This window comes from Rhinolophus sinicus, chromosome 14, assembly GCF_057876585.1.
Source record: "Rhinolophus sinicus isolate RSI-liver-muscle chromosome 14, RSI-T2T, whole genome shotgun sequence".
Classification (NCBI taxonomy): domain Eukaryota; kingdom Metazoa; phylum Chordata; class Mammalia; order Chiroptera; family Rhinolophidae; genus Rhinolophus; species Rhinolophus sinicus.
In genome coordinates, this window is record NC_142514.1 from 36,043,074 (window position 1) to 36,067,073 (window position 24,000).

General features: G+C 34.7%; 1 protein-coding gene across 2 annotated transcripts in view; it reads right to left on the reverse strand.

The window, feature by feature from the left end:
- FAF1 (Fas associated factor 1) overlaps positions 1 to 24,000 on the reverse strand; it is a 394,833-nt gene that overhangs the window by 210,876 nt on the left and 159,957 nt on the right. For both annotated transcript variants that reach the window (XM_074334706.2, XM_074334705.2), the window contains one exon: positions 11,498 to 11,603. In XM_074334706.2, the coding sequence (XP_074190807.1) occupies positions 11,498 to 11,603 (106 nt within the window). The remainder of the gene's footprint in view (positions 1 to 11,497; positions 11,604 to 24,000) is intronic.

The following is a 24,000-nucleotide window of genomic DNA, read 5'->3' on the forward strand; positions in this document are numbered from 1 at the left end:
AATATTTGGATAACTTCACTTTTGCAAATGCCTTAAATTACAAATAATCTCATTTATAGATTCTTTTTAAATACAGTCATTTCATTAAGTACAACTACTCTGTGACAAATTCAATGGTAGACCCAGAAATAAAGAGATGAATTCAATACCTTTCCTATTCTTAAGGTGCTCTTAGTTTAATGGGGGTGGAGGGTAAACAGATAATTGCAAATGAATGTGGTAAATGCTATGACAAACATATGTTCACAGGGAGAGGAGGAGCTTAGGAAAGAGACACCTAACCTGAATAACCACGGATTTGACTACCCAGATTGAATAACCACCTTTCTTACAACATTTGGCTTCAAATTACTTTTGGTAGTTCAACAAATCAATTTCTCAAAGTTTGGCCATAAGTTGAGGACATTCAAAACAAAACAAAAAATGCATCGATAGTCTCTGAAGCCAGTTCCTAGAAATCTAGCATTCTTTTGAGCAATAGAGGATATGTATATCAACAACAAAGATAACTAATTTGGAGGTATCAACATTCATTTAAATTTATGACATGTATGCATGTTAATCTATCAATCACATTTACTTTAGAGTCATGCTTTACATATTGCTTTATTCATCATATACAAAAATCGGCTACAATATTTGAAATAGCAATTACCAATAGAAACCAGGACTCTTAAGACATCTTACTATATTTCTGAAATTTCAAATTCCAAGCAAAGTGATCCATGTGCATATCTGTTCTCATCAATAAAAAATTTTCGCCTGCAAGAAAACAGCAGCCTTTAAAAACACCTTATTAAGTCCCTTGTGTATAACATGAAGGATAAGGGAAGCATCTCCCCATTCAAAAGAAATGAACTGATGTTTAACTGATGTTTTTTGTTATTATTATTATTATTACTACATATACAAATATACCTCTTGGGAAATAGCTCACATTTTAATCAGGCTAAGGCAGACATGTAAATGTAAAGTGCTTTTGATTAAAAAAAAACACCAAAAGGACTAGAAACAAATGGCAACAGAATGTTTTGAATTTAACATGCATAATATATAATTCTAATATTAGTTTTTGAAATGGAATTTTTATGAAATTGTTAACAAGAGAATCAGGAACGTCACTAGTTACCTCACTTATAGGTGATATATTTAAATACAATTTCATTATTTTTTCCCCTTCATATTGATTATAGGATCTCTTTTATATCTACTGTAATAACTATTGTAATGTGATAACAATATAAGTACAAAGAAATTAGGAAAAGTATTAAATCAATAAAATAGGAAAAAAAGTCAGCAAAACAGAAGGAAAGAGGCTGAGAACATCAATGTGTAAAACAAGATTTCAATTCATCTGAAATAAAGCTGTAGTTTGACATATAGATCTTTAACTTTCCTCAACACTTTTAGATAGTTTCTGATAGTGCCATCTTGGATAGATATTCACTATACTAACAATTAAAACAGGCTTCTATCAGAGAACCAAAAAGAATTACATAAATGGATAAACATTAATGTTCTGGAAATGTGACATATTCAAGAGGTCCAGCAGGTATGTAAAAATTCTAGAGCTGCTTATATTTAAAATTTATAAAATAGAAGGTTCAATGTTTTATGTAATATGATTTCTCATGTTTTAGCCACTTTTTTTAAAGAAAAAAACTACCTGCTTACAAGGCAAGGAAAAATTTATCAAAATTATTAAATATTCTCTTTATGGGCAAATTAAAAACAATTCAGATTATATGAGTCAAACAGGAAGTCACGGCACCTTGATCTCTAACAATGAAAGAGAAATTACAGGTACCAGATAGAGTCTTGTTTAGAACATTTTTCGACCTCTCACTTCATAGACTAATTAATTCTGGATTTCTTCTAGAACATACCTTACCCTGCTCTACCAAAATACGTAAGTGAGGTTTGCACTTTCCCAAACAGAGGTTATTTAATCCTAAATAGACTCCCACAAATATAAGCCTCATTTTCTTGTGTACAGTCTGTGTTTTGGAGGGAGAAAATATTCTGTTGGATGCCTACAGTCATTTCAAAAGCTTAACTAGGAGGTTCCTTTCTCACCTTCTGGAATTGGTCAAATCACATTTATTTCTTCACTGGTTTACTTTTTGTAAGTCTCTAGATCAATCCTACCGAACATCTGGCTTTTATTCTTATGACTTCAATTACTTCCAATTTGTAGGCATTTGACTTTTCTAGCATAGTTTCTGGAAAATTATTCCATAATTAATGTGTGAAATAGCTGTAGCCAGAAAAGGCAAAGATCCCTTCCTTGCCTTCATCTACGTGGATACCATACCTCTGGACACCACAGGCTAAAACTCTGCCAGCATTTAAAAAATTCTATTTTGCATTCTAAGTGCAAATCTAATTTGTTTTCCACTGCCACTCATAGGACTTTCTCAGCATTACTTTTACCTTCTTCCCCCTTGTTTCCTTCATCCCTTTCCATCGAATGTCCATGTTCAGTATTATTACTCCCCCTGCTCTCCCTCCACCCCCACGCATTAGCTGTAAAATAGATGTAAAGCTTGGTATAAGTCCAAAAATTTCATGATCAAAATACATACTTAGCAAATTGTTTGGCTAAATCTTTCATGTACGATGAAAGATTATTACCACAATTCATTAGCAAATTATAGACTTTGAAATGTAGGCAGACAAATATTTGGCCCTGTATCAATCAATTTGGACCAGCTGGGTAGAAATTCACACAATCCCAGGAAACCCGGGAAGTGAGGTGCTCTTTCATTTTTCATTCACTTGAAACATTAAAGAAAAATTATCATTCTATAAAAATGTCCACTTTTCAAAATTTTAGCAGAGCCATTTTAGATTGACTTTTATTTTCAGTCAATTACTACTTTAGTGACCAATAAACGGATCATTTTTCTTGCAATTGATTGTGGAAAAATAATGTTTAATGTATACATAGGCATCTTAATATTTGACCATTATACTCCAGTTTAAAAGCTAAATATTTAATAGTGGTTCTACTACCCCAAAAAGGTATGCGTGGGGGTATACTTCTACATACACTAAATCAGCTTGGAAACTAATTTTGCAGATATTCACGATAAATACTATCATTAACATTCTTCCTCTGAGCCTCCCTAGTTCAGTGAGGTGACCCTGTACAAAGATTCTGATTGATCCTATGTCTGTCTGTTTTGGTTAAGCTACAAGGCCGTAGATGGGGACAGCTGCACTTTGGGGGCAACTTAAAACAAATTTCATCTTAGTGGCATCTAATCCAGTGCTTGGTACAAGATGCATGGAAAAGTCAGTGTCAAAATTAAACAATGCCGGCTTTGCAATGAGCAGATGCTTTTGCCTTGCAGCTGTAAAAACCTTAAAACAATCCAGTATTCTACTGTCTGGTCACGAAATGACCACAAAGCAAGGAATACATTTTGCCATTTAAAGAAAATGTTTGCTATGAGCTTTTAAAGTCTTCTTTCCTTTAAAAAAATGTTTAAAAATATAATAGGAATATATTGGGGGGGGGGGTAATAAACTAATACAGCCCTAAATTGAGCAATAGGATTTTTTACAGTATATTTGCCACACTAAATGTATATAAAAATGAATAACTCCTTGACCAGATAGTATTAAGTCATACACAAGACACATTACACAAAAGAAAAATTACTATAAACAGATATTTTAAGAAGTTATGGCCAAAAACTCTTTGGTATATAAGGATAAACATGTAAATAATTTTCTACATGCAGGCCTATCTTAATATACCTACTCTTGGTCTAGTTCATGCTATCAGGACTTTATATTCACTTATTCGCCCTTTGATTTACTTGTTTCTTTTGTTTTTCTTTTTTTGCTGGGGTGGGATGGGGAGAAGACTATGGAGGTTACTTTATGGCTGAAGGATACTTGATTACTTAAGTGTTAAAATATTTGTTAGCTTAGGTAACATGGTATTTCAGCTTAAGTAACATGGTCTATAAAGAAATTGAAGGCTTTTCCAACCTTTGCCCTACAGGAGAGAACGTTGTCTCTGGCATTCAGGAATCTAAGGGTTAATATTTTAATACTGAAATAAACTTTTCTTCATGAGGAGAAAGTCCCAACTACTGAAACCAAAGAACTAGGCCCACTTAAGTAAGTGACTGCATGGTCATGATCAATCAACTTCTACTAATTGAGGTTCTGATTTTTTTAAAGATAGCTTTTTATGGTACCTACAAGAAAGAGAACCTAACGGTCTTATCTTCATTTTAAAGTGTCTACTGCAAAAAAATATTAAGAAAGTTTTCCCTTCCCTAATCATTCATATTTTTTGTTGAAATCCTTTTCTCCCCAAGGATATCAATTAATTAACACCCCATTGCTTATAAATTTCATTGGACATTTTATTGGTTGAAGGTTTGGGGATTCCCCTTACTATTCCTCCTCACCCTACAACTTACATTTCAGTGAACATGGTCCACTTTGAAAATTAATTGAAAATTAATAAAATGTTATTTTAAATATCAAAAAAGGCATACTATCCTCTTCATTAAAAGTCTTGGTAAATAAAATCTAAAATATATTTTGTGGCTGTTTTTGCATTTCTGTATTTTATTTTATAAGAATGTAAAACATTGACTCATAAAGCATATTGCTTGGTGCATTATACCTTTTTAAATAAAATTCTAGACATTCATTTAAAGAGACAGGCCAAACTTAGAAATAACATTCTGCATGAAATGTTTACAATTATCATTAAGTTGTATACTATCAATAAGATTTTGTTGTATTCTTTGCTAATCGCTATAATTAAAATGAACCTGAATTATAGTGTCGGTAATATATGCCATCAAACAAAAGTAAAGCATGCAACAAATATATATCACAATATAATTAAACTTAAAGTTTAAAAACATACAAAATAGCTGACATGTATTCCTAGATGTGGTCCCTTGTATCTTAACCCACATAGATCAGAATAAGAATTAATAAACTTACAGTATCAGTATTTCAAATTACAATATTGTACAAGAACAGCTTTAAGGATAAGGAATAATTATAACTTTGCACAAACTGGGTCTTTTCTTGTTATTTCATAATAACTGGTTAATAATCAGAATTATGGTAATAAGAAATGTGAAAATATTTTGTTTAGAACTTATTTACACAATTCTAATTCCCATTTAATGGATTTTAATATATTACATATTTTTATGGGACCATGCAGAGATTTGCAAAAACAGTTTGCTCAAATAAATGGTTCTCTTAAGTTCATTTTATTCCTTTGGGTTCACTCAATACCAGAAATATAATTTTAAAGTATATATTTTACTCAAAAAATACATAAGTAAGTCACAAACCAAAAGCTAACAGATGTGTGACTTCTAATTAGTTATAATAATCTCTGCTTCAGTGCCATTAGAATGAGCCTTTCTTTTCTTTTGAAAACTAAAAAAGCTTTCCTTTGAATTTTAAACTGTCAGGGTGCTTCAAAGTCAATGTACAAAATCTGCTTTGATTAAAATTTTAGACATCTACAGTGATAACTTTATGAAAGGAAAATATTAAATTATAATTATCCTAAACAGACACAGTCTTGTGAAACTAACCCTACATTCATGTTAAAACACAAAGAGTTGAATATAATGAATTTGATTCATCCTCGGACACAAAGCTTCACCACAGTAAACTCAGTCAACTGTTGCTCTTGCGCCTATATTCATGGTGCTTAAATAGCGCACTTTAAAACAAAAAAAACTCCAATTGGCTTTTCATATATCCACCCTCCCCAAAAATAACGCACTTGAAAAACTCAAATGATATGAAAGGCTTCAAGGCCTCTTTTCTCCCTTTCATACCCCTTTTTTTTATTTCTGTTTGCAGTAATCTGCCTTTCTCTTTCTCTTTCTCATTGCTACAGAGCAAGCGAGGAGGCTCAGAGCTTTGAAAAGGGGGCTCAGTGTGTAATGGGTCCACTAGAATTAATTTACTTGCACCAAATCCATTGAGCAGAGGTTTCTTTCCCCCCTCTCTCTCTCTCTTCTCAAATCATTTGGAGTTGAACGCAGCCCCCAGCCTTTGTAATTCTAGTAAAGCACTTAAAGTGCACAGTAGGTGTTCATGAGGACCATCTGGTCAAAAGCAAAACAAGCTGCTGATTTTGCCTTTGAATAGAATGAAGCAAGTGTGAATTAGTCTCTTCAATTAGCACTATTACAACCTGTCAAGTGCATATTGTAAAACAGGATTATTACAGTATTGGTCACCAGTGCAATTATTTACTCTCTGCCTTTTCTTGCATATAAAAATGTCTTATGTTTATTAGTTTCTGATAACTGAACATAATTTCTCTTAACCCAGACATTTCAAAACTACGAAACCCACAAATCACAGATTATGAAACATGGTCGGCCAAGCAGATGTTAGAATACACATATGTTAAGTAACAAAGGACTAAAGCATTGTCCTTAATTCTTAACAAAATTTCATTTTTTCTATCTTCTTGAAATGTAGGTAAATAAATATTTCCTTGGGTTAAAAATAATTTCCAATAGAGATTATTCCAAAATACTTTCGGAGGGAGAAAAAAGACCTGTCAGTTCCAAATGGCTGCACTGTAAATATTACTTAAACATATTTCCTAGGGGGAAAATTTATTAAGAATCACAGAAAACATCAATATTCATAAAACGATCATTACTGATTTGTTCACTTGAAATAGTATGACTTCAACAGATCTTGGTTATAAAATGCAACCTGAAACTAATAATATACATGCATATTTGAAAGAAACTCATAATCTCTTTTTCTGAAAGCTGAATAAAGACTTGAATTCATTGCCCAGTTGCTTAAGAAATTATCTTTCATTCTTGCTAAAATGTCATTTGTGATTTCAAATTTAAAAAAAAAATCAAACTATGAAATATGCTAATTAAAATGGGTTCATTCTAATTGAGCTTATATATCATTTATCTTGCAGTAAAAAGAAACTACTTAAACTTTTAATTAAATAAGCACACAACTTAATTTACCCTCTTGCATATGCATATTCTCAGCTACCCTGCTCTTCAGTTCTATGCCAGCACGCCCCCTCCACCCTCTCCATACTAGAAAACAAACAAACCAAAAAACAAACAAACAAATAAAAAAAAACCACTATACTTAAAACATTTACAGAAAGGGCATGTTAGTTAAGAAGTTATAGTCAAACCCACTACTAGAAAATTGACCATTAGTACAATCTGTAAAAGACTACATATTTAATTACTGTTAATGACCTCCAGCTAGCATTAAAGAATAGTTTGAAATATACATTAGTCAAGCAAGTTGAGAAAGAAGCAAGTAGAAAAATAGACAAAAAACCCAACAGGAGTTTTAAATTTGCAGCATCAGAATTAGCCTCATGATTTCACAATTATTTAGCCAAGATTATTTTTAAGGACTGGTATGATTTATGTATTTAGTTCTCTTCTTATTGCTAATTCAAACTGTTGGCTTCCCACTTGACAATCACTAGTACTAGTAGCGAAATGTTTTACTATTCCATGCAAGATACATCTTTATAGGTTGTCAATTTTTCCTTTATTCCCATTAAGAACTAAATCAACATTAATAAAACAGTGAGAATTCTAGGGTAAAGTGAAACTTGGAAGAGGATTTAAATATTTCCAATAGCTATTCATTGTGCTTCTCTCTATAATAGATAAGTAATACTCCATGATTCCACGCCAAAAATACTTAATGTTTCTTATCATTATCATTCCGGGTCATGTATGTATTCCTTAAGTTTGTATGACATCTACAAAGAAAAGTGGATATTCTGCCCAACGGAAGCTTTGCAATAGTAAGATGGACAACAAAGAATTCGTTTCCAAGAAAAGTTGGCTTGATTTCAGGGACTTTATATCCTTTTCCACACCTGGGTTTAGGATTTACAGTAGGCAAATCAATCTTTTTTTCTCCCTTAATTTAACCAATCCTAAGTACATCTGTAACTACAGACCTTAATAGACAGAATTACTAGAATCTGTACAATTAATTAACTTTAAAAATCTGAACTCTCATTGTAGAAAATTCATTAAAATAAGGTAAGTCTGTTTAAATTTTCAAAGAAATTCACTATTTTAAAGTGTGACAAGCAGCTAATTTAGGACCCAAAAAGGTAGAAAATACGATTGTCACAAAGTTATTGTTATATAATTTGATATATTTTACAAACTATTTCACATAATGGAAAAAGAGAAAGGATATTTATTCTTATGACTACTTGCAACTCTCCATCTTGCAACTCTTCATTCTGGCCTTTTTGTACTATCATTGCCTTTTCTTCAAGAAGGAGGATAATGTAAGTGGAAGGCTTTGTAAAAAGCTTTAAAAAAAAATAACTTCAATATCTAACTAGCTTAAATTAAAATCTAGAGCACCCAAAGGACATAAGGCATGCATTGTGAGGCCAGAGACCACAGAACAGAATGAACAAACACTGGTACAACCATCAGTTTATCTCTACTAACTGGCATGAACATACGGTCACTGAAGAGTTTATCTGAAATTCTAACTGCCCCTAAATTCTATTTTCTAATTCAGTACTTTAAAAATGTATTTAATTAATTAAAAGTTGAAATCGTGGTGCCTTTTTCAACTCTGTTTCATTTAATAGAAATTTTCCTTTGGGGGGAAATATTACAAAAGCTTTTTTAAAAATGTAAGGCTTTCAAAAATTAAAATTATCAAAAAATAGTATTTTTTTCCACCGACAACAAAGATAATATACTACTACACTGAAAAAAATCAGGTTTTTTAAAATTCTCACTTTCCTTCATATATTGGTCAGACTTCATTCTTGAACCTATTAAACAACACTAAAAAGAGACTTCTGAAACTGGTGATAGAAATGAATTTACAATTTAGGATATATGGCATCATTAAGCTTACATATTAATAGCTAAAAATTCTAGTACTTATAAAGTAACACTGCAAAATCATTTCAAGATTATATTTTTACTGTGCTGCAAACTGACTTTGAATCATGCAACAACAAAAACTGCAGATACTTAAGTATCACTGTGGGTTGCATGTCTGTAACCTAAGAGCATCTCATCCTTTGGAACCACGCTCTACCTCCCAGGTATTCCACAAATTGAAGGAAAAAGTTTTAGGAGTAGGCCTAGAGATGTGATCTTAGGCCTCAAGAGTATAACCCACGTTCCTTTCCTAAGTTGTACAGAATAAAACAGCCTATGTGTTATACCTATCTATTCACAGAAAAGCAACTGATACTACAAACAACTCCTTTTTTTTTCCCTGGCAAGTAGCAATTCAGAATATTCTTTTACATCAACTAAAAAAAGCAAAAAAAGAAAAATGAAACAGGAGAAGAAACCACATTCTTGAGAAGAAATGCATACGAGAATATCTGTGTTTGAAAAATATTTCTGGGACATTTTTCATTTAGAAAATTGTATGAAAAAGATTTACTGTTGTCAAGTCCTTGAAGCTTAAAACATATTTGATAATCCAAATAGCAGGCCGCAAAGAACAGTTTCAGCCAACTGTGACGCACAATGGCACATTTACAGAATTTTAAGTATTTCTTTAATAATTGATGTAGTCATTTTGAATCATTCTGCATAGGATATCAGGTGTGAGCAGATTGCATTAACGCTGCTTAAACATTTCAACTTGTCAGTATGGCCAACTCGATTTCGGAAATATTTGCAGTATTTTCTCATCGAAACAGTAATAAAGGCAAAATAAATATATGCCACTACTTTATAATCACTGAACATTAATGAATATTTTATGTCTTTTTAAATCTCCCTGTTTAATTTAAAAGGGTGAAATTAAGTCTCCTCCCTGCAATATGCCAATTATCTGTAAATCAAACAATAACTTGGCCATTATGCTCCTTTTTGTTAATATAAGGGAAGCTAATTTGAAAACACTGAATGGCATTTTTAGACTGTCAGTTTAATAGTCCTTTCTGCCCTCTTGTGGGAGAAAGTTGAAATACATTTTAAAGTACAGAAACTGGAAATGTAAAGAAAAAAAAGGTAAAATTTTAGCAATACAAATTTAAATCAGAGAGAAAAATAAAGCAGTCTATATTTACCCATCATACATTACACTAGTCTTTAATTTAAAAAATTAAGCAACGGAATGAAATTTACCTCTGTCTTTGTTTTTCTTGATTAAATTGGTGTTATTTTGAAATTAAACTTCCTTACTTAAGGTAGTAAGTATATAATTTAAATTTTACTACCATGAAGTTCCCAGAATAACTCTATGATAGAGCCATAATTAAACATTATTTCTTGTGTAAAAAACAACAATGATTCTTCAAGGAATTAAAAATCTAAATTTAGAAGACTACAACACCCATTATAGAAGTTAAAAATGAAATGGCAATTATATTTTAAACCATGGGAAAAAATCAAATAACTCAAACCTATGATTCAAATTAGGAGTCAAGAAAAATTTTAAAGATTTTAGTTACCAGTCAACAAGCTACTCAAGTGATAGAGAAAATAAACTTTAAGCAATGAGGTATTCATGCCAAATTCAGAAGTTGAAATTCATTGACAAAAACTGAAAAAGGGAAATTAATAGTCTAATCATTACTGAAACAATTCATATACTTCTGAAAAATAATTAGGGGGAAACAACTTGTTCTTTTAACACATTAGGAATTATTTTAAGCAACGTAGTCCATGAAAAAGAACTTTGAAATAATCTAAGATTAAGCATGATAAAAACATTCATAGACAAATGATTGTTGTCTTCGCAACTTACAAGGGGTAATATGACATAATCATCATTTCAGTGTTTCAAAACACAAATCCTGTCAGTCTTACACATCTTTCCCCCATGGAGATAAATTACTGGCTTTTAGGTAGGTGGGGCCACAGGCAAGAAGGTACCTCTTCTCTCTTGGGGGAGGTTCTTTTTTGAAACAGTGCATGTGGTTGGCCACACTGAAGAAAAAAATGCTGACACTATAAATAGACTCTTCTCAGATATTTTAAGCTACATGACTGACAGGTTCTAAAAGCATCTCACAATACTGCCCAAGACTGGGATTGACCTGCTTAAGAAAAGCCTCCTCAAATTCCTTTTGGAAACAGGCAGGGAGAACATTATAAATAATATATTTGAGAGCAACCTTTCAAATAAAATATAAGTATGTTTGAAAATGTATGCTGTCAACAATTCCCAAATTAATATTATGAATAATTACTATAAAACCAGGCAATGTATTACATAATAATGAATATTTTCAAGCAGTTTTAAGGTGACTATTTTAAGAAATATCAAGAGCTCCCATTTACATCTGTCTTTCTAGGTCAAGTCATTTAATATATCTACAGTAATCATGATGCTTCAGTTAATTAAAATTAAGAATGCAGTAATGAAACATAAAGAGAGTTTCCAACCAGAACAGATAAGCTCTCTTTAACAGGGTCAAAATTAGCTATAATGAGCTACCTTTATTCCTTAGCTGTGAGACATAACTCACCTCTTGAATGGTACTGCTTCCTGAGAAGTTCAGGTTGTACTCCCGCTGGACTTCTCGGTGGGTGATGATCAGCATGAAGTTTTGATTTAATGACTCCTGCAGGGCACTGAAAGGGTTGAAAGAAAAACAAGGAACTCTGAGATGAACAAGTTCTAGCTTGCTTTACAGCTAGCTGCAAAAACCCCAGGAGTACCATAAGTGCCACACAGGCATGTCCGGGCCCAATGTTATCATCTTTTCAGCTCCTAAAGGCAAAAGAGCATGCTGAGAACAACCAAGGGGAGCTAACCTGTTAACTCCTTCTCTACCAAGGTGTTTTTAAACTTCAATTCGAAATAGTCTGCATTCGTAAGAATTTTCTACAAATCATGTGCTATTGTCTGCATATGTATTTCTTCTAAGAGAACCAAATTTGTCAATTACGTCAAATGCCAGACATGTTACAAAAATGTATACTCAAAGGCTCTGATTCAATTTCAAGTGAAATAGTTGTTCTGGAAGAAGAAAAATATGAAATTATTGTTTATACGCATGAATGTTGTATAATAGAAATATGGTTTAAGTCAAAATTCAGAAGATATTGAAATGAATAGAACTTTAATTGCTATACCAAAATTCCTTCAAAATACCTGTGTTTTCACTTAAGACTAAGAAAATATATAGAACTCAAAATTGGAGAATTCAGAGCAACATTAAATTCTATGCCAAAGTTCCAAGATACTACAAATGTGTCAGAAACATGAAGAGTAAATGAAATTAGTGACATATAGCAAGAAGCGTCTAAGTTATGACTCTATCTGTTTATGACAATACTAAGAGGCACTATCGGCATTGAAAATAAAAATCTCACCATTATTGATGAGTAATCTGTACTGCTAGCCTTAAGTATAATTATGCCATGCTTATGCAATCAAGAAAATATTTTGGGTGTGCTGAGTATTTTTAAGCAGAGTTTTAAGGTGACTATTGGTTCTGGCTTCCTTTGCCAATCTATAACTATGTGATAAATATACGTGCAACATAAGATTAAAATTAGGCGGTTAATCTATTTGTTCTATTGTCTCTTATAGAGTTTGCAGATTAATTACAGATTAAAATTACCTAGGAAACACCAATATATAGCACAAAATACTACTGATCAAAATCAAAATCAAATGATACCCCACTAAAATCGTTCCTTTGTCTTTGTCTCCTTAGCACTTAATGCATAAATATGATTGAGTAATGAATAAATTGTGAATTTTCAGAAGGCAAGAGTCTTCTTTATTTTTATATCTCATACAGCACTGTTACATTCTGGAAAACTACCATGAGAATTAAGATTTTGATTAATTTATTTATCAATATTAAATCAATGCTTTGCATTATTCCAAGTGCTAAAAAAAACCAACCCAAATTAATACATAGTTCCTGTTCATGAAAAGGTTCACAATCTAATAAAGTAGACAGATACATAAACAGCCATAGTATGACATAATAGGTACAACTGAGAAATTGGGGGGGGGGGGGGGAAGTACAATGAAAGCTGAAAAGGAAGTGGTTAACTCTGTCCCAGTGAGAGGGAAAACAGTCTAGGGGAAAGCTTCAGAGAAGAAAGATATGTTAGGATAAGTAGGACCTTAGAGGTTATCACTTGGAAGAAATGAAATTTGTTTTGTTTGGGGAAAAGAGAAGGGTGGCACTTTTTAGACAAAAATAATAACTTGGAAGAATACAGCATATTCATTCATTCTAGTAACATTTTTATTGAGCAGTATCAGTGTTAATGATACTGGTCTGGTTGCTAGGGATACTGTGGGGGGCAAGAAAAACACAGACCCTGCTTTCATGAAACTTACATTCTAGTAAAGGACACAAATAATCAAGTAAATGAATAAGTAATTTTAGAGAATCCTAAGTGCTGTGAAGAAAATAAAATGGGGTTACAATATAATAGGTAAGAGAGGGGCAGGGTAAGAGGAGTTATTTTCAACAGAATAGTTGAAAGCATCTCTGAGGCAGTGACATTTAAATTGAGGCTGGTATGATAAGAAAGAGATAGCAAGAGTCTGATCCTGTAGGTCCTTGTAGACCATAGAAAATAATTTGGTATTTAGAGTAATTGCAAAGGAAAGCCATTGGAGGTTTCACACAGGAAATGGTCAAGATCTAACTCACGTTTACATTTATACAATAGTATTCTGGCTGCTCCGGCTACAGTGAGGAAACAGTAAAGGCAGGAAAAGCAGATAGGAGGCTAGGCCCAGCAGGAAGTGAGAGTGGATTGGACTAGGGAGGCAGAGGCTCAGACCTGACGAATTGTCAGGTTCAGATGTATTTTAGAGGTAGAAGCCAGACAACTTCTTAATGGAGTGTGAGAAAAAAACATAACCCCAAGGTTTCTGGCCTGAGTAAATGAAAGGGTGGAATTGAATTTAACAAAGAAAACTGGAACAGGCTGGGTGGGGAAGTTGGGAGTGAAAGGTTTTGGATATACTAAGTTTTAAGGTGTTATTAGACATCCAAAAAGAGATATCGTGTACACTTATATATAAGTTGAAGGTCAAGTAAGAGAGCTTGGAACAGAGAGTCGACAGTGTATAGATGTGTTCAGATTCTATGGCCAAAAGAAATCACCTTGGAATACAGGTTACTTAGAGAAAAGGAAAGAGGCCAAGATGGAGCCCTGGGGCAATGCAATAGTTTGAAATCGAGCAGAGGAGGAGTCAGTGTAAAAAAGATCAATAAATAGTCAATGAGATAAGAGAAAAACAAAGAAAGTCTAGCATAAAGAACCCCTGAGAAATAACTTTCAATTAAGAGGGCAGGAGCAATTATGCCAAGTGAGATAGTAAGTACAGTAAGGCCAGAAAAATGATCATATTCAGGAAATTGTGAAAAGCTCAGTGTGACCACAAAGACGGGTGTGTGAGAGGAGTGTAGTGAGGCTAAAGCAGTGGGCTGGGTCAATGTTCAATATATATGTGAAATGAGTCTGGGTGGGAAGTGGCAAGTGATGGAAAGGCTACTTGGAATGTCAAGGCCTTTCACAGGTAGATCTATTTCACAACTATTCTCCAAAATGTGGCTTTCGTTCTAGAGCTTGGCTAACTTTCCTCCACGTCAAAACATCACACCATAGTCGCTTCAATCTCTGTTCATGTTGTTCGCATCTTCCTTCCCATCCCCCACCCAAAATACTGCACAGCTTTCACACCACCTCATGGCTTACCATTTGTATTTATTATAAACCTCCTCTTCTCTGAATTCCTATATCCCACGTGCATACTTTATTTAATATTTAATTATATCATGTTTTGTACAGTTTGCTTTGTTTCATGTGTGGAAGTCCTGAATCCAAGACTTTAAGCCTTTTGACAGTAAATTTCTTATTCATCTGTATTTCCCTTGGCAACTCTCATATTAAAAAGGTGATTCAATTCAACCTACAGACATTTAAGGAATAGCTCTGAACTACATATTCTGAACTACATATAAAGAACTACTAATTCTCATTTTTTTGAGCCTACCTGTGAAGTGCCATTTTATTTACAAAATTGCAGTTCACAAAGGTTATGGAACTGCCCATGGTTATGCAGCCATAAAAAGATGGAACCCAGTTTCTAAACTATACTTGATTCTACGTTCTTTCACATCAGCATCCTACCTCCCAAGTGGCTATGCTGCTTTGGGGATAAAAAGATGAGTAAGACTCTTGCCTGCTAAAACTTCACAATTCATTCATTCTTTCTGTAAGTATTTGATTCCTATTATCTGTAATAATACAGAAATAAAAGACAATCACTGACCTCAAGACAGACTATTCAGAGAGGTTAAAACAGATGTGAGGATTGCAGAGAAGGGAGAGAGTGCTTTGAAGTACTATGAAGGATGGATAGCAATTTGACAAATAGATATGGAGGATGATTTTAGATATAGATTAGTTTGAGCAGAGATGGAGACTGGAGAACATACAGAAGGATGTAGAAAGCAACTAGGAAGAAGTTTAAGGGGATGGGAAGAAGGGTTCCAGAAGTCGATTACTATGTAGATCTTCCTTTATTTTTACATGTGAATCAACGCATAGGTTTAACACTTTTAGTGTGTGCCTTTATGCAATTCCTTAGATACATTTCTTGCTCTTGACTGGCAGACTTGTACAATAACTTTGCAAAAATGTTTGCCAGGACCAGCACTGCCTGCCAAACAACTTTAGAAGAACACCCATTTAGTCTAGTTCTACAATTCTTCAATAGCCCTGAGGGAGGATACACTGGCAAGAAAAAGTATTTATGGCTTTAAACTGCTCAGGAGTCATAGAGCCAGATTTGAATCCCTGCTCCACCACTTGCTAGCCGTATGACTTTGAAATGTCAATCACATTCTTTCAGTGGTCTTTATTAAGTGTCTACCATATACAAGACCCTATTTTAGGCACTTAGTTACTCTGTAAATTCTCAGTTTCCTTTTCAGGAAAAGGATAATACTCCTTACTTCACTGAACTATGAATATTAAATTTTAGAAAGCCATGTGGGAATTTGTATTGCATATGTTTTAAGGTGATCTGTTATAACTTACTGAAAATAGAACACTTTTGAGGAATACTCATACTTTAAACCCTTACAATGACAGTGAAACATTAACAAAAGCATGTATGGTGCTTTTGTGACAGTTATTTTTTTGGGTTTTAGTTCCATTTCTCTGTAGGAGCTCACAGAAGATAAAACCTTTTTTGATGGATTGCATATACTGTATATTATACCTAATGTTATCCAGACTCAGCGATCTCTTTCACACAGGTCTTGTTTGGTGTTGATATACTACATTCATGTTCCTTGTGAGAATGGTTTGTTTGGAGGAGTAAGCTGAGGGTATTACCTGCGAGCTTAGACTTCAGCCTGATTCATTCATTAGCCATTAATGATAATGGCCAGACTTTAATGATTGCTACTATGTATCAGGCATTAAGAGTTACGTGCCAACTTTATGAAGTTATTATTAGCATTTTCATTTTACAGATGAGGAAACTGATGTTGTTACTTGTCACACAAAATAAGTAGCAGTGACCCAGATCTAGCTGTTAAGATTTTTCTTCCGGGTAATGGGGAAGGGAACCCAGTGGGATCATACTTCTGCTTTCATTGAGTTTACTGAGGGATGGAATGACAAGCAAACTTGTAATTCACATACGGTACTTTGTTAGCTAAGACCTCTACTACCACTTTTGCTAAGGTGTTATGGAAATACAGAGGAAGAATGCCTAAATTAGACCAAGGAAGCTTTCCACAGAATCTGACATGGTAACTAAGTTTTGTTTCCTTGTTTCACGAAGTATCTTTTGAGAGCTGGGGGACGAGGGTGGCAGAAGGGGAGACAAAGGGCTATAAGGAACATACCATGGTGATCTGCATAATGTGCAAAGACTTTATTGCTAAAATATTATCTAGGCAAGCTGAGTGTAGCTGCTGCTTAGCAGAATGAGTTGAGTCCTCAGTTGCTGCATTTAGGTGCAAGACACTAGGGTGCAGTGTCTTCTAATGGTTGTTTAGGACAGTTTAGACGTGGCTAATCCACCTTCAAGCATTCTTTTACCTTCAAAATGAAAAGTCATTCACGCTACTTCAACTTTTGACTCTTCAAGTAGCTCTGAGGATGATTGTCAAACAAAGTGGGTAGGTGAAAAATAATATGAAACAGACTTTTCTTTCTTTTTTTAAAAAAGCATTATTTTTTAACTTTTATTTGTTTTAAGTGTGTTTTTCCAGGACCCATCAGCTCCAAGTCAAGTAGTTGTTTCAATCTAGTTGTGGAGGGCGCAGCTCACAGTGGCCCATGCGATGATCGAACCAGCAACCCCGGAGTTATGAGCATCATGCTCTAACCAACTGAGCTAACCAGCCGCCCCAAGTTTTTGTTTGATTTTTTTAATGGCATGTTTTCTCTTCAATTAGAGGGAGAAGGAACGGAGTGAGCAAACGTAGAAACATTTTAAAAGCAATTTTAATCTTAACTCTATGCAATAAACGTTTTGATAAAACATGTATTTTTTTTCCACACTGGTTCATTTTTCATTCTCCATTATGATTTTCCTTTAAGTTTGAATATGCACATTTACCACAAGGAGATGGTTTTCTTTCTACAAACAGACAAGGGCCATTAAAACTTACCATTGCTCTACCCTCAAACACAGACTGAAATTAATGTTTAAAATGTAATGAGAGCCACATACATTTTCCCCAAGCTTTGAGCTAGTCATTCTTTGAAAAAAATACCATACAATACAACGAATGTGAACATTTTTAAGCACTTAGTAGGCAAAGTGCTAGATATTTTCACATATACTATCTCACAATTCTCCTAGTCAGTTTCTTAATTTTAAAATTGGGGGCAGGGGAGATAGATAGGATGTAACACAGAGGGTTATAAAAAAAAAAATAGATAGGTAAGATTAGATAGATATCCACTCCTTTACATTTTTTCAGTATTATAACTAAGCATTAATTTCTGAGCCAAAAACACAATTCTAGAAATAGTTTCAGTAGAAAATCACTTCTCTGCTTTCTTTTTTTGTCTGTAAGTCTTGGGCTTTCAGTGCTCTTTCATTAGCAGAATGTCCACCTCTCCTAGGGAGATCCCATTCTACTTTAACTGTGAATTTTTATCAGGAACAGAGAAATCATCTGTAAAATATATGCCTTCTAACAAGTACCAAATTCATTTTAATTCACTGGCTTAGTTTATTTTATATTCCCTTCCAGTTTTTCATTTATAAGGGGAAAATAATGTGTAATAGATTTTAACACAAAGGCCACAATAAATAAGTGAAGCTACATTTTTATACATGTGAACATAAAAATCCACGAATTATTAGATTCCATATGTCAAGTATTGATAAAAGCAACATTAAAAAATAAACGTAACAATCTTTACTGTCTTTACTGAGTTTATTTCACAATGAGAGAGTACTTCGGTGATAAAAGCACATGGCTATTTTAATATGAATGATGCAGTGATTTTCTAGCGGTAACTTAAGGCTGTATTATGTGAGTAAAGCAATCATTTGATCATCATGTGGCTATATACCTATCATTAATTCCTGATTAAGAAGAGGAATGATTTCCCTCCTGCCAAACAGAAGCAGGCCCATTTCAGGAGGTAGCACCATAGTAGGCAGGGTGTCTTGCATCTAGAATAACAGTAATTTAAGGATTTCCTCTCCAGCAATTCCTTGAAATCAAGAATTCTCTTAAAGTCTTCAGTGGGCAGAAGATTTGACCAAGCTAAACCACAGCCTTTCTGTTAAGACAGTAACAGTTCTAGGGGAAGCACTCACTGTTATAAAGTATGAATCTATCAAGATTAAACAGCTAGACTAGGAAAACAAATTCAGACTTGGGCTTCAGGGCTTTTATGGACTGAATATTTGCGTCCCCCTCAAATCCACATGTTAACAGCCTAACAGCCAATGTGATGGTATTGAGAGTTAGGGCCTTTGGAAAGTGATTAAATTTAGATGACGTCATGAGGGTGGGGTCCCCATGATGGGATTAGTGTCCTTATAAGAAGAGGAAAAGAGACTTGAGCGTTTTTTTTCTCTCTCTCTGCCAAGTAAGAACACAGTGAGAAAACAGTCATCTGCAAGTCAAGCAGAGGGTTCTCACTAGGAATCAAATCTGCCAACACCTTGATCTTGTACTTCCTAGCCTCCAGAATTGTGAGAAATAAATGTCTGTTGTTTAAGCCACGCAGACTATGGTATTTTGTTATAGCAGCCTTAGTTGACTAATATAAGGGCTTCTGTATTTACAGCTCTCAAGTAAACAGCTGCTATCAGTTCAGCACAGACTTCCAAATGGCTGTCTGTCAAATCTGTATATACACATCCAAATTAAAATCCCACTCATTAAAATCCATGATAGAATACAACATGCTTTTGTTAAAACATGTAACTGAGGTATGCCTAAGAATTGTGCATTTATTGTATGTAAATTATACATTATAAAAAAATTGTAAACCATAAAAAAATACTTGAAATGTGACAGCCACCATTTCTGCAATTAAACAGTCTGCATATTTTAATTTCAAAAATACAGCACACTTGATAAAGAAGAAAGGGTTCTGGTCAAGATGGCAGTGTAGGTAAACTTTGAGCTTGCATCCTCTCACAATCACATCATAATTACAAATAAATTACAAAACAACCATTATTGAGAGCTGCCTGAAGTCTAGCTGATCAGAAATCTTACAACTAAGGATATATAGAAGAAGACACCTCGAGACTGGTAGGAGAGGCAGAGATGCGGAACGGACTGGTCCCACATCCATGTGCGGCAGTTAAAAATTGGAAGGGATATCTCAGCTGCAGAGGTACCCCATTAGGAGTAAGGGATCCGAGCCCCACACCAGGCTCCCCAGCCCAGGGTTCCAGTGCCAGGAAAAGAAGTCCCCACAACTTCTGGCTGTGAAAACCAGCAGAATGTGGCTGGCTGAGACGGAGCTCTGCTAGAGTCCCAGGAATTCCTCTTAAAGGGCCCACACATGGACGTACTGGTGGACTCACTTGCTCTGAGCTCCAGCGCTAGGGCAGCAGTTTGAAACATGTTAGGGACATACAGGGAGAAATTGAATCATCTGGTTTCAAGGAAAGGGCTGGAGGGGCAGCTTTATTCCAGACAGAAGTGCTGGCAAAAGCCATTGTTCCTTCATTGAGCCCTACCCCCTCCCAAAGTGCAGACTTAGGCAAATGCCATGTCTGAGTCTCCATCAACCTGGCTAACACTGTTCACCTAGCCTTGGTGATTCCCTGAGACCCAGCCCCACCCAACTTTTGGGCCCACCTGAGCCACTTTCAGTGGCTTTTTCATACAAATGACCTGACGTGGTTCTTGCTGCAGATTCCCTAAAATCTTTCAAAGGTTCACAAAACCCAAACAAGCAGCATCTGGCCTTGGCATGCCCCACACCTCTTGCTGAACAGCCCCAAGACTGGCACTGACAGTAGTCAGCCTTGGTTTGAGGCTTGGCCTCTCCCAGGCACCTCCAAGCCTAGCATGGGTGGCAGCTATCTGCAGATTGCTTTGTGGTTCATTCTAGGAGGCCCCAGGCAGGGCAAAGGACTAAACTGGAGCACCACCTGGCTGCCTCTGAAGATGACACATCCATGGCAGACTGGGCAGGCACCAGAGCCTTGCTAAAGTGAATCCTGCTCTGTATGGTCAGTCCCTGCATAACACCTCCTCCATTGTAGTCACGGCCAGTCCTCACAACCAATCAGCCCAAGGGTCAATCCCTCCCATTGACATGCAAACCACAACCAAGGCTCAACTACAACAGGAGAGTACACAAAACCCACAAAAGGGACATACCTAAAGCATTCGCCTCAGGTGACCAGGGAGAGAGAACCACTGGGCCCCACAGGACACCTACTACATAAGCCCACTCTACTAAGACCAAGAGATATAGCAGCCTTATCTAAGCGATACAGCAGCCTTATCTAATACATAGAAACAAACACAGGAAGGCAGCCAAACTGGGGAGAAAAATAAACATGTCCCAAATGAAAGAACAGAACATAGCTTTAGAAAAAGAACTAAACAAAATGGAGACAAGCAATCTACCAGATGTAGAGTTCAAAACACGAGTTATAAGGATGCTCAATGATCTCGGGGAGAATTTCAACAAAGAAATAGGAAACATAAGAATGGAGACAGAAAACATAAACTCTTAGACATAGAAACAAAAACTCTTAGACATAGACAATAGTTTAGTGGTTACCAGAGGGTAAGGGTGAGGGGGCTTCCAGAAGAGGGTAAATGGGGTCAAATATATGGTGATGGAAAGAGAACTGACTCTGGGTCGTGAACACATAATGTGAGATATAGATGATGTATTACAGAATCGTACACCTGAAATCTATGTAACTTTACTAACAATTGTCACCCAAATAAACTTTAATTAAACAAATTTTTTACACAATTTAGCAGGAACTTAAATAATACAAATACTCTTCTTATGAATCGACTAATTGGCATGCTGAAAGACCCCTTCTTTTAACAACAAAAAAATAAGAACAAGTTATGGCCTTTAGTGTAATTTCTGCATTTGAATTTTCTTTAATGAAATTGACAGAAAACACAATTTCTTAAAGCGGAATCAGTTTTCCGTGTGGCGTTTCCATTATCTGATTACAAATAGGCATGAAATAAAAAATGAATGCTATTCTTTGGTGACTGCTATACTTTTGACATTCATGATTTAGAATTTAACATTTTAACCAAAAAAGTTTAATTTTACAACTTGTCTCTATGATCAAATAAGAATTAGTTTAATGTCTCAGTTTAAAAGCAAATGGTATCACGGACTTCTGCTTCCAAAAATATGGAGTTGATGTGCTTTTACTCTATTATTCCCAATAAGTAAAACTAAAAACTCTGGAACCCTGTATATTATATGTAAAATGAACATGAGGATTCTAAAAGGGGGAGAGAAGGAAGACCAGCTAGAGACCTAAAAAGAAAAACATAAAAAAGAACCACTCAGAAATGAATACAATAACTGACTTAATGAATACCGACTTAATGAATCAACTATAGATTGACTAGATAAAGCAAAGAACTGAATCAGAGATATAGAAAATAAGTATGAGAAAAACACCCAAACAGAACAGAAAAAAAAAAATCCAAAAAAGTAAGGATAGTTTAAGGGGGTTCTGGGACAACATTAAGTGTACCAATATTCACATCATAGGGGTACCAGAAGGAGAAGAGAGAGAGCAAGGAATTGAAAACCTATTTGAAGAAATAATGATGGAAAACCTCCCTAACCTGACAAAGGAAATAGACATACAAGTCCCAGGAAGTGCAGAAAGTCCCAAACATGATGAACCCAAACAGGTCCACATCAAGACACATAATAATTAAAATGTCAAAACTTAAAGACAAATAGAGAATCTTAAAAGCAGCAAGAAAAACGCAGTTAGTTATCTAAAAGGGAGCTCCCATAAGACTCTCAGCTGATTTCTCAACAGAAATTTTGCAGGCCAGAAGGGACTGACATAAAATATTTGAAGTGATGAAAAGCAAGGACCTACAACCAAGATTATTCTATCCTGAAAAGCTATCATTATGAATCGAAGGACAGATAAAGAGCTTCCCAGACAAGAAAAAACTAAACGAGTTCATCACCATCAAACTAATATTACAAGTAACGTTAAAGGGACTTCTTTAAGAAGAAAGGGCGGGGGGAGTAGATAAAAAATATGAATAATAAAATGGCAATAACTACATACCTATCAACAATTACTTCAAATGTAAATGTATTAAATGCGCCAATCAAAAGACATAGGGTGGCTGAATGGATATGAAAACAAAACCCTTACATATGCTGCCTACAAGAGGCTCACTTCAGATTGAAAGACACACACAGAATGAAAGTAAAGGGATGGAAAAAGATATTTCATGAAAAAGGAAACAAACAAAAAACTGAGGTAGCAATAGTTACACCAGACAAATGGACTTTAAAACAAAGGCTGCAACAGAAGACAAAGAAGGATCCAGTAATCCCACTTCTGGGTATTTATCCGAAGAAACACAAAACACTACTTTGAAGGGGCATGTACATCCATATATTTATTGTAACATTATTTACAATAGCCAAGATATGGAAGCAACCATAAGAGGTGGTACATATGTACAATGGAATATTACTCAGCAATAAACAATGAAATCTTGCCATCTGCAACCACATAGATGGACCTAGAGGGTATTGTGCTGAATAAGTCAGACAAAGAAAGACAAATGCCATATGATTTCACTTATATGTGGAATCTAAAGAACAAAACAAACAAACAAACAAACAAAACAGAAATAGACTCGTAGATACAGAGAACATTTTGATGGTTGCCAGATGGGAGGGGCATTTGGGGGGATGGGTGAAAAAGGGGAAGGAATTAAGAAATACAAATTGGTAGTTACAAAATAATCATGGGGATATAAAGTACACCATAAGGAATATAGTCACTAATAGCCCTGTTTCCCAGAAAATAAGACCTAGCTGGACAATCAGCTCTAACGCGTCTTTTGGAGCAAAAATTAATATAAGATCCGGTCTTATATAATGTAATATAATATACGACCAGGTCTTATGTTAATTTTCGCTCCAAAAGCATTAGAGCTGATTGTCCGGACAGGTCTTGATTAGAGCTGATTGCCCGGCTAGGTCTTACTTTTAGGGAAACACGGTATTGTAATAACTATGTATGGAGTCAGATGGGCACTAGATTTATCAGGGTTATGACTTTGTAAGTTACATAAATGTCTAATCACTATGTTGTACACATGAAACAATTATAATATTGTATGTCAACTGTAATTAAAAATGAAAAAAATACAACATACTTTTAATCAATGTAAACGAAAACCAGGAATTTGTTCCTACTGCATCTTAATAAGACTATATGTTGACTGATACAACACAGATTATTGTTAGTGAAATTATACTTCTCAAATTAATGCTGTATATGTAA